At 41.9% G+C, this 12468-nt stretch overlaps 1 protein-coding gene across 1 annotated transcript in view; it reads right to left on the minus strand.

Annotated features, from left to right (window-relative positions):
• Positions 1-9307: 9307 nt before the first annotated feature.
• The window catches only part of RP1 (RP1 axonemal microtubule associated), a 318221-nt gene continuing 315060 nt past the window's right edge, over positions 9308-12468 (minus strand). The window contains exons 57-58 of the mRNA XM_074985790.1: positions 11653-11728; positions 9308-9800 (exon numbers count right to left, since the gene is read on the minus strand). Of these exons, the coding sequence (XP_074841891.1) occupies positions 9746-9800; positions 11653-11728 (131 nt within the window). The 3' untranslated portion in view covers positions 9308-9745. The remainder of the gene's footprint in view (positions 9801-11652; positions 11729-12468) is intronic.

The following is a 12468-nucleotide window of genomic DNA, read 5'->3' on the forward strand; positions in this document are numbered from 1 at the left end:
CTACTCCTTCCATAGCTAGTCCATATTGCCTGATTCTCCACTGCATTTCTCTGACTTTCTGCAATGTGATACCAGTGCATAAATTTGGTGTAACACTGTGGAGAATGAAGCCTTCTGTCTTCTGGTGTTATTAACTTTTTGTCTTACCTTAGAGCTTCAATAGCTCTTACATATTTAAGTCAGTAAGTAGATTCTACTTAGAGCCTGATTTGGACTGATGTCCCTCTACCAAATGTATTTCTTTCTTTCTTTCTTTCTTTCCTTCTAATAAAAGTTTAACGTGAGAAACACTCAAAATGATTGTTACAAAACGTTCATTAGTTTGAGGTTTCTAAATCTGATATTGTTTAAAATCAAAACTACAAATTCACTGCACGTGTGTGTGTGTATAATGGTAAAGCAGCAGAACAGCATGTGTTTAATTTCATAAAATTTACACAATAAAGGATTCATTTACATTTTCCCTTACATTTTTCATGTAATCCAATTCATCTGACAAAAGCATTTTAGGACTTCCATATTTTATTGTAGATGGGGAAGGCATTTTGTTACAGTAAAGCCAATGTAGTATACTCTGGTCTATAAACATAAGTTGCTTGGGCATAAGCAGCCTACCTAGCAAGAGAACCAGGATCTTGCCTGGTGGATGTGATGGCAGTTCTGATACTGACAAGCAAAGCTCCAGGAGTTTGGCACTCATGCAATGGCAAAGCCAGAGTCAGCGTTAAGTGGCCGAGCCAAAGGTCAGAACCAGAGCCAAACCCTGAGTTAAAGGGTAAGCCAGAGTCATAGTCAGAGACACAAGCAACAATCAGAGTCAGAAGTCAAAGTCTAAGCCAAAGGAAAAGCCAGGGACATAGGCAGGGATGTAGCCAAGTGTTGAACTAGAAAATGGAACAGGGCTAGGAGCAGGAAGCTGTCGTAAGCACAGGTGCAGGCACTGTGTTCATCCAGGAATGACCATGCTGCCGCTGTGAGGCTTAAACAGCAGATCATTGGCTCCCCTGCCCAGTTAGGAAGTGCAACCCCCGGAAAGGTCAGTGAGCCCAGCTGAGCTGTGAGGATTGGCTGGAAGCCATGTTGGGATGCTCCGCTACCCCTGATAATCAACTCACTTATATGTACAAATCAGAAATCAGAATTCACAGGACAACATTAATTCTAACCATGTATATAGTATTGTTATATTTTACTTGAAGGAATGATTAATCAAAATGTATAAAGTTCACAAAACAGGCATCAGTCAGACATTTCTATGTGTCTACATTGCTATATAGTCTATACCCTTTTATAGGTTAACAAAGGTCTTGCTAGTTTTTTCTTGTGGTTTCAGAAATCATTTTATTTGATAATATCCATATATTGTGATGTTTGCTCATATGCCCATTACTTTTGTGTGATTCCATTTTGCATAGCATCTATAGGACTATACAAACACAGAACATGCAATATACACACAAATCGTATATCCTGTAAGGAGGCAGGCGCCAGACCAACAAGACACTTACACACGTGCCCAACTTAAGCATGCCACTGGCACCTCTGAAGGATTATTAATTTATTTTAACTTAGGTTTAAGTACCTTTGTGGATGAGACTTACAATGTGAATAGAGTTCTTCAGAAACCACCTAAGCATATTTTAAAACTCTAAATATATTTAATTATATTCAGTCAAAAACTAAATTCATATTTTTGTAAGCACAGTAAAGATTGTGATGTGAAATATGTTTTCACATTCCTACTTATGTAGTCACATTGACAGGAATGTTACATACCAAAGAGGAAATTACTTCCAAAGTTTGCAAAAGAACTGTAATTCAGGTTTTAGTATATGGTCCTTAGACAGAGGTGTTAGCAATCTTGACTCCATGTTATCTTTTACACTGAAATATATAACTGGAGGTAGCAGAAGATGCAGGCATAGGAGGGGAATTACAGGGACAAGGTACATTTGCAATCAAAAATCTGTATCATGTTACAAACCTTTCCACTGCCCTCCCCACTCCAAAAGCTGTAGGCAAACATAATGTTAAATGAGAAGGAAAATAAAGGGAATGATTTTTACTTTCTATTTCCTTTTTGTTTCTCTTATTTTACCTATTTGGTAAATGGATTTTTTTTTTCCATTTTGGTGAAGAGGACCCAGAAGTGCACTGTTGGGAGTGACTGTACAACTCTGACAGCATTAAATGGTCCAACAAGACAATCAGAGTATTGCTTTGGACAATTAGTTTTCAAAGTTATATTCCTTCAGATCCTAACATTCCCAAGATAAGTTTTAGATGACCCTGGGCTTGAAAAGTTTCCACTAAAGTGGCTGTAAGTTATAGCACAATGTATAGTGAATGAATGCTGTACACTAAACCCTCAATTTAACAGAGTAATAGGCGAGAAGGGATGTCTGTTAATGCTGAAAGTCCATTAGATCTGAAATGGTTACACTGTATGATGATGCACTGACCTTCTCAGCCCACCACTCACTCCTGTTCTCTGCCCCCTTCTTGCCTGCCCCGTTCTTCCCCTCACACCTCCATTTCCCCCTCCCAATTACCAGGAGAGGAACTGTACACGGGCCTGGCTCCTTCTACCTCCAGCAGCTCTCAGCACTGAGGCTCCTCCAGCCCCCTGCTCTGAGCAGTCCACGCAAAGGTAGAGCGTGGCTGCCCCCAGCCTGCCAGCGGGCAGCAGTCTCTGACACCATGGCTGCTACTTAGCACCGCTGCAGGCAGTGGTGACCAGGAGCTGACATGCTCCACACACATGGGGCTGGGGGAGGAGAGCTCTGGCCGTGGTGGCCCCATCTGCTGCATTGGCCCCTCCAGCCCCAGCCACTTTGGCAGCTCGTCCAGCCCCAGTGGTGGCTCTGGTGAATCTCCAGCATTTATTTAGGAGGGATGGGGGCATGGCAGATAGTGTCCATTATTTCTGAAGTCCATTATATCGGTGTCCATTAAATCGAGGGTTTACTATATTGCAATTCATACAACCACATGAAACTTAGTTAAGAAGAAAAGTGGAGGCAGCCCACTGAAGGGGGTGCAAAAGGCAGTTGCCCCGGGGCTTGGCATTTCAATGGGGCCAAGAGCACAGCAGCAGTGGGCTGGAGCTCTGGGCCCCTTTGAAGTGTTGCAGCAGTGCTGGTCTGCCACTCTGCCTGGTTGGTGGGGCAGTGCCACAGCCTAGGCAACACTGAGGGCTGAGTGCCCTAGGCCCTGGCCCTTCTGCCATTGACCCCAGCCCTTCTGGGGGTGTGGAGCCAAGCCCCCATTTCCCAAGGGCATGCAGTGGCTGTTGGCCCCACTGAGTGGAGGTAAGGAACAGAGTTGGTTGTTACCAAATCTTAACTAAGACTATCCAGACTCCCTAATGCAGGGGTCAGCAACCTGAGGCTCTGGAGCCACATGCAGCTCTTTAAGGAGCCACTTGCAGCTCTGAACTCTGCTGCTGCTGTTGACTCCACTTGTGGCTCTGGAGACCGGTCCTGCTTAAACAGTGGCTGCAGTTAAAATGGGCTTTAGTTTTTTGGTTTAAGCAGTGGCAGCCTCTGGAGCTACAAGTGGAGACAGTGGCACCAGGGAGCCCTGGAAGAGGAAGCCAGCTGGGGCAAAGGAGCTCCAGTAGAGGAAGCTAGCAGGGCTCCCCTGCTGGAGCAATGATGAGAAGGAGACGGTGGTGGAGAAGGTAGCAATGCAAGAGCAGAGCAGGAACCCAGCTCTCCCTCTGCCTCCCACAGTGCACTGCCCATCAGCCACCACCAGGAGTTGCAGGTGGGTGCTCCCTGACTGTGCCAAGGAGATGGGGAAAGAAAGCATCCAGCTCACCCCGGCTGCTTTCTCCACGTCCAGCCCAGTCTGCCCCATCTGCCTACGCTGTGAGGGGGGCGGGGTGGGCACAGGCTCCAGGTTTCCTCCTTGCACATCAGCAGCTGGGGAAGGTGGGCAGTATGCAGAGCATCTGAGGAAGGTAAATCCTGGGGATGGAGGGGTGATGGTTTGGGGCTAAAGGGGTTAAACCTAGGGATGGGGTCAGGTTTGTGGGATGGGGGTAAAGCTTGAGGATAGGGGGGCGGATTTGGGGGCTGAAGCGAGTAAAGCCTGGAGATGGGAGTAACAACTTTCTAACTGGTGCAAATCATTGTGTGTGTGCTGTTCTTAAACTAGGGGTGACAAAAAGTACGGTTTGATATTATTTATTAAGGACTGTCACATTCATGTGCGCTGTGGCTCTTGATGTATTGATTTTGTAAACAAATTTGAAAAAATGGCTCTTCTCACTATTTCAGTTGCAGACCCCTGCCTTAGTGCTTCGGGTTTTATGAAGCACAAGGTTCTAATTTTCTGGTGACATATTTGTTTCATTTTAAATTTTCACTATGTAGTTCCTGATTTAATTTTTTAAGTAATACAACATACTAGCACTGTTTTAAATTGAACAGCTCATGACTGATACAACCTTCATTCTTCCTTAATCAAGTTCTCTGAGGAAGGAATGCTGAAGCATCCAAAGACAGAGACAGAGGAAATCATGGCTTCACTTGGCATTTCAATGCCTAACTGTCCCAGGAGCCTAAACTGGATTTTCAAAAGAGAGTCAGGCAGTTAAGAGTCTAAATCTCATTGACCATCAATGGGCTTAGTCTCCTAAGAGCGTACATTCCAAAAAGCCTGAAGATGGGGGTAACTTAACTTTCGAACTGGTATAAGTCACTGTGTGTGTTCTGTTCTTAAAACGGGTGACAAAAAGTATGGTTTGATGTTATTTATTAAGGATTGTCTCGTATTCATGTGCACTTAGGCATTGCAATGCTGAGTGCAGCAACCCCTAAATACCTTTAAAACCTTAGATACTTGTGAGCCTAAGGTCTGGTCTTCACCTACAATTCAGGTTGACCTTCCTGCGTCACTCTGGGGTATGAAAAATTCACATCCCTGACAAAGTTAAGCTGATCTACGCAGTGGAATAGATACTGCTATGTCAACAGGAGAATTCCTCTGTCAACCTAGCAACTGCCTCTTGAGGGATGGATTTAATACACTGATAGAAAAAAAAACCCTCTGATTATTCTAGCAAGGGTCTAAAGCAGGGATGGGTAACCACAAATAACTGGTGGGACACGTGAGAGACCCTCCTCCTCAATGGGCCGTAGCAGCCTGTGACCCATTGGGTTTCCACCTGTGGCCCTGCAGCCTCTCTCCCACTCTTGCCTCTGGCACTCTTGAGTCCTATACTTCCTACACCCTGTCAGTAGTTGCAGAGTATATGAATTGTCTCCACTTTCCTCCCAGAGCTGGAGTGCTGCCAATCAGCTGATTGGCAGCATTCCAGCCCTGAGAGGGAGAGGAGTAGGGACAAAGTGTGAATCAGGCAATTTGCAGCTCCTCCAAAAGCTCTAGGAGGGAGAGATGTGGGAAGTTTGGGGCTCTGGGCCTCAGTGTGCAAGGGGTGCACAGCAGAGTGGGATGGCCAGAGGGTCTGTAGTCTGCAGGTGAGACCCAGTGGGCTGGATGCGGCCTGTGAGCTGCAGGTTGCCTACCACTATTCTACTGCTTGTACTGCCAACATACAGGAAGTCTCATGGAAAATCAATGGATTTTTGGGGAAAAAATCACAAAGTCCATGAGATTTGGGCTCCTAAATGCCTCAATCATTTTTGAAAATGAGATATAAGCTCCTAAATTACTTAAGCCAGCAGCCCTCAACCTGTCTACATTACTGTATCCTTTTCAGGAGTGTGATTTACATATCCCCCAAACACCCTTCACTTACAAACTACTTGCTTAGAAATTCAGACATAAAAAATGCAAAAGTGTCACAGCACACTATTACTGAAGAATTGCTTACTGTCTCATTTTGACATATAATTATAAATCAATTGGAAAATAAATATTCTACTCACATTTCAGTATATAATATATAGGGTGATATAAAAAGCCATTGTGTGAAATTTTAGTTTGCACTGACTTGGCTGCAGCTGTTAAGTCTACATAAACCAGGCAAATAGCTAAATGTGGTGATGTACCTCCTCAGAAAACTCTGAATACCCCCCAGGGGACATGGACTCCTGGTTGAGAACCACTGACTTAATCAATGGGAGCTAGGCACCTTTGAGGATCTGATTCTTAGGCATTTTGCGCCAGGGCTTTACAAAACTATATGGGACTTTATATGGAACTATAACTTTCTATTGACCTGTAACTTTCAAGCAGGGTGTTAAAAGGGATTTAAAAATACATAAATAAATCAATCCACTATGAATAAGTCATACTGAACCTGATGCACATCCAGGAATTGTGGCATACTCCCCAATGCAGGGCTTGGAGTAAGTCAGCAAAGCCCACTATGTGGCTGAGGCCAAGTCAGACATTAACTTTTCTAAGGACATCTTCTAGGCAACCTCTGTTACTGAGAGTCCCGTGATTCTTAAAGCAGTTCTGTCAAGGTAGAAGTGTCATAACTTTGTACTGAAGCACCTCTCTCTTGTACTGCTGTCCCTGCAATCACAGGTTATGTAGTTTGCATTTACCTGCACCCAAAAGAGTGAATCAAATCACTTATTTGTACGCTGTGCAGGTAGAGGAAATAATTTTCCAGTAAGGAATCCTGCCGCTGGAAGAAGGTATTCACTGTTAGTAATGGAAAAACAGATTAGGATGGCATTATCCACACTTGATAAATCAGCAATGGCATCAAAGAGAATAGTATTACAAACTATTAATGAAAGACATAATAATGAAACAAATCACATAATAGATCACAACAAAGTGATTCAGTGTAATGAATGCTGATACTAAGTAGCTGAACTGTGCACTCCAGAGATACAGTTTTAAATCCATTGCAGTGTGCATGGTAGCAATGCAAGCGCAAAGAGTATTTTTGTAGAGATACATTTTCTTGCTCAGGCAGATTACATCATATAGTAGATAGATCTTCAGCACAATGACCTAACACATTTATGAAAACAGAATTTAGCTTGCAATACCCACAAGGGGGGCTATTTTATTTTATTTTATTGTAGTGTTTACCAAAATAGCCACTGAGATCTGATTTTCTACAAACCTATCAGCCAACATACCTTCTTGAAAGAATAAGATGAGAAAACAAACACAGGAAGTTTTTAAAAAATGAAAATACTTCATCAGAATATACTAAAAGTAAATTTAGCTCCTACAGTTATAACAAATTCATCATGAGATCCCTAACTACATACCATCTAATGGTTCTGTGGAAGAGAGATATGCCCATGTTATAAAACTCAGATTTTAAACCCCTCAAAGGATATGTCCACACTGCAGCTGGCATCATACTTCTAGCTTTGATAGACAGACATGCACGAGCTCTGCTGGAGTGAGTGTGCTAAAAATAGCAGCATAGGTGAGTGTAGAATAGGAAGCAGCATCGACTAGCTGCTTGTGCACAAATCCCAAATAATTGCTCGAGTGGCTAGCCTGAACCACTACCGATGCCATCAGTGGCTAGTTACACGGCTGTTTTCAGTGTGCTAGCTCAAGCAGAGCTAAAATGTCTGTCTATCCATGCCTGGAAGCACACTCACAGCTACAGAAGATGTACCGAAAGTTCAGGAGTGCTTAGCTTTTTTAGCTTCAACCTTCCACACTTCAAATCTAGAATAGGGTTTTTATTCTGACCACCCTTACCACCAATTTTCAAGGAGCATTCATGTCTTGATTTTGTTTTAGGCTTATCTCTTCTATGAACACTGGAAGCACCAACCCTGGTAAAGCCAAAATATGTAGCAAGTGAGTTCAAAGAACAACATATTCAGTCATACATGAGTGTGAGCACTTGGAGCACTTTGCAATTCAGAATTGTGGGCAAGGGAAGGTGTTAAGGCTTTTCTCTGACTGTCGTTCAGCGGCTCCCAACTTTTTCCAGACAGGGACCCATGTTGAGAATTCAGGAAGACTTGGTGACCCAAGGCAATTCAAAAATGGGAGGGGTGGGGGAGAGAGCAGAGCCATAACCAGCTAATTTTGTGCCAGAGGTAAGAATATAAAATTGTGCCCCCTTATGTTTATAAATTCATAATAGTTATTTCATAGAAAAGGGAAAATATATTAAAAAATAATAACACTAAATTTACTATAGTTAGAGTTGTGGTGGTGGAAAGACACTCATCCCCAAATCACTCTCCTGGTTTCAACCTCACAATCAGGGGCTAGCGGAGTCCCACTGAGTGGCTAGGAGTCACTCAGGGGCTGCAGGGTGCTAGAGGGGGGCTAAAGGAGTCACACTCAGGGGCTAGGAGTCACTCAGGGGCTGAAGGGGGCTAACAGTGTCTCACTCAGGGGCTGGGGTCACACTCAAGGGCTGGAGGGATATAGAGGGGGCTGGGGAGTGACTATCGGGGCAGAAGAGGGCTAGAGGAGACACACAGGAGCTAGGGGAGTCACACTCAGGCTGGAGGGGGCTAGGGAAGTCACACAGGGAGGCTCGGAGTCACTCAGGCTGCAGAGTGCTAGGGGAGTCACATTCAGGAGCTAGGAGTCACTCACAGGCTGGAGGAAGCTGGGGAGGCCCAAGGACAGAGCCCCGGCTGGCAGCATCAGCTTCTGCAACCCTGTTGGGGTCTGTGGGGGCCCCATCTCTTGAAGAGGCTGGAAGCCAGGGAACTGATCAGCTCTGCCCTCCTTCAGAACCTTGATCTCAGGCCCCCACCATACCTGAGGTGGGCACTGCTCCTCAGGTATGCACTTCTCTGCCCTGCAGCTGAAGTGGTTCTCAGTGTAACTGATTGGCTTAACTGCCTGACAGCTGTTAATCCAATTTAGAAGTTGAGAGCCACTTCAGGAGTGTGAATGGCTTCTTAATAGCCAGCTGAGGAGCTGCCCAGCCCAAACTGCGACCCTTTTGAAATGTAATTGCGACCCATGTCTGGATCCCGACCCATAGGTTGGGAAACCCTCCCGTAGTTAAAACCCAAAAAGACTTTACGGACTGACTATTACTAATGACAGCTGACGGAAATTCTCTTTTAGGATTCTGAGTAGGTACAGCTAAAGGATCTAAAGGTTCCTGAATCGGTATTCTTCAAAAGCTTATGCATCAAATATAGACGAGGGGCCTGAGTACACAAGAAGAACTAAATAATGGGGTGAATTTTTCAGTGATGGTTTTTCTCATGGTTTGTTTTGTAGAGCTGCAGTAATGGGACATAGCATGTATGGTGATTAGTCTCAGAGGAGTAGCCATGTTAGTCTGTATGCCTCACAAAAACCAGACAGTCCTGTAGCCCTTAAAGACTAACAAATTTATTTATTATGTAATGAGGTAAGACCCACAAAAAGGTGTATGGTTTTGTTCAAAAAGTGATCTTGAGAAAATACAAAACCTTAAAAAATATTGATCCTGAAACAGATTTCACACACGTATTAGGTATGATCAACACACTTACACAAATCACCAAACAAAAATTGTTTCTCTAAATACTACTACTACTACATATAGCCCACCCCACGAATCACACATCAGACTCAGAAAGCCATGCGACAGCCCTACATTTCTGCTTTACTTACAGTTCAGTTCTGCAAAATTGTTAAGAAGTCCTAGAAGGGTTGCAAATCTTTCTTCGCATTAGACTTGTTTAATTTCTGCTGATGTTTTTAATCTACCATTTTGACATTTCTCCATAATAATTACCGTACCTTCTTAATTATCAAATACATATAAATCAAACCAGCTTGAATCTGAAGAAACAGCATATTCACTCTGTATCCTAGAAATCAACTATGCATAAAGTTGCACTACAGTGAGTCCATCATTTTCATCTTCAGCAAGCCACCTTGAGGGAAAAATATAAAAATCCATAATTGGTACATTAGGGACAGTATATCTGAAATCCAACAGATAGATAAGGAATTAGGACCTTCTTGTGTATCTCCAGATTTCAGTGAGGAATGTGGCATTGACATTAACAGGAGCAGAGGTGAGCCAAAATTTAAAAAACACTGTATATACTTGAGTCACAAATACATGATTTCACTGAGTGGCACAAAATTTTGTGCATTTTAGACTAAGTAAATATTTTCAAAGATTATTGTGTAACAAACAGATCATTATCCACGCTATTCTATTACTATTCAAATCTGATGCCTCCTTATTGGCTCATATAACTTCCCGATTTCCAGAGTAGCCCAATGAATCTCCTATAAAAGCCAGTGGAAACTTTGCCACTCATTTCAGTGGAAACAGGAATGGATGCCACACTGAAATGTTCAGATAAGACACTGTGATAATACTCACTGCTTTATAAGTAGGAACTTTTATCTTCCAAAGGCTTAACAAATAACCAAGACGTTCAACTCTTCTGTGAAGTATGTTGGGTGGGTTAGATTCTCTTAGGTGATTTGGTTCCTTTATTGCTCTGGTATAACAAATGGGCTAGAACTCCCTGAGTGGGGTAGGGGTGTTCTAGGCTTCTGTAGTGCCAATATAATCAGTTCCTTCAACATCTATTCCTGCAGCTGTCGTAGGGAATAAAAGGGGGCATGGCTGGAGTGCTATTAAACACCTTCTAATTTTGGTAGATGTAATGTCCCCAGGAGCCTCACACCTGAATGTTCTGTAAAATGTCAGGGACAAGGCCAACCTCAGAATCAGGACACTAGAATCAGCCCAGTACACAATGTACACAGGTCAGAACTTGGTCCTGTGTTTATGTAGATAATCCATCTATGTTTCTTTAGTGCACTCTCACCATGGGATCTCATTTTACTTAAGGATTAACTGGGAAAGACAGCGTAAGGCTAACCTTTTTTTTTAAAATATCCAGTAATTTTGGATGTTCATCTTGAGACAACGGGGAACTCACAACCACAGTTGAAATCAATGGGAGTCATTGATAATCAGACCATAGAAGTCTGAAGCCAAATAGCCAAAAGACCACAAGATATTTTGATTTTTTTGGCCTCACCAACTTGTCTTAATTCATGTAGGTTTTTAGAATTAGGATCAGAATTGGGATTTTATGGTTCCCAAACCTGGTTATGGACCACTGGACTACAACCCTCTCTTTAGAAGCATGAAACCTGAGCAATGTTATACTACTTTGTTCGTACAATATATTAAAAGTATATTTTGCATCTAGAAATGGAGGAATACCTCAACAGAAATCTTCATTAGTGTTTGATTTTTTGTTTAACATAAAGTTCCATAAAAGTGCTAAGAATTCAGAATATAGCAGGAAATATCACATTAAAGAGATCATTCAATTATTCATTTCAACTTCTGAAAAATAGGTATATTGTTTCACTTTATATGACACATTTTTATGAATACCTGTAAATTATTAGTGGGCTCCATAATAGTTAAGGTTTCAGAAATGTTTCTGCTTGCACAGTACAATCGTTAGCCAATCCTTAACCCATCCCATCGCCATTTTTTTCCAGCTAACACCCTAAGGTTGGGTTATGATTCTCTGTCTGTACCACCTCCATGAAAAAGCTTTCCCTTTAGCCATAATAGTGTATAACTAAATGAATTCCGTGATCCCTATCCAAACAGATAAATAGACTCTGAAATTGTATTTTTTTAAAAAAAGCAATTGTGAAAATATAAATTACAGTTTACGACATAGGTTATTAAGAAAATACCATTCTAAATAATGAAGACTTTTGATATATCGGCTTACAGACCTGCTGCAGTTGAAGCAATACACTTCATTTGTAGAAGTGTCTGTGATTTCTACTTTTTCCAGAAACCAGCCACTTGCTATTGAAGGAAAAAAAAAGGCCAAACAGATACTTAATATAGCTCAAATGCAAACAAAATACAGAGAAAAAAGTTTCATTTTCCAAACCTTCTATGATTCAGCACTACCACATACATCCAATACAAATAAGAAAACTGAAACACAGATAATTGAAGTTATTAGCAACTTTTCTTTATTTTAAAGAAAATTCCTTTGACATTTTTGAAAGAAAATAAAAAGGTAAGCTTTGATTACACCTAAAATCATTTTTTTCAGGTCTGAAAGGACCAGTTAGCAAACTAAATGAAGCAGAGTATACAGCCATATGGCACAAATTCTTAAAATTAAATTTTTCTGTTTTTTTTTTCCAGTGTGAAATGTTATCTAAGAACATAGTACAGGGCAAATGTGTTTTGATCTATGTTAGTTGCCAAAGTAATGAAAAAAACCCAGAGAATTTGTAAGTGGAAACACTCCACAAGGAAACACAATACTGTTAAGTAACAAAAGGGGAAAACAAGGCTTTTTGGTTGATTTTTAATTTTTAGTGAATTTGTTTTGGATTTGTGAAAACTAACTGGCTTTTCCTATCAGTATGTTTTCAGATCTAATTCACAACATCAGCCTATTCATGGCAAAACTTAAAGATGTGGTAAACTTTAAACATGTGCATAAGTTTCATTGAAGACACTGGATGTGCAATGGAGGAAATCTTTGGGGGAGGGGATGAAGAACTCTGCTCAATAGACATTGAATGAAC

This window comes from Carettochelys insculpta, chromosome 2 (genome assembly GCF_033958435.1).
Source record: "Carettochelys insculpta isolate YL-2023 chromosome 2, ASM3395843v1, whole genome shotgun sequence".
In the NCBI taxonomy this organism is placed as follows: Eukaryota; Metazoa; Chordata; order Testudines; family Carettochelyidae; genus Carettochelys; species Carettochelys insculpta.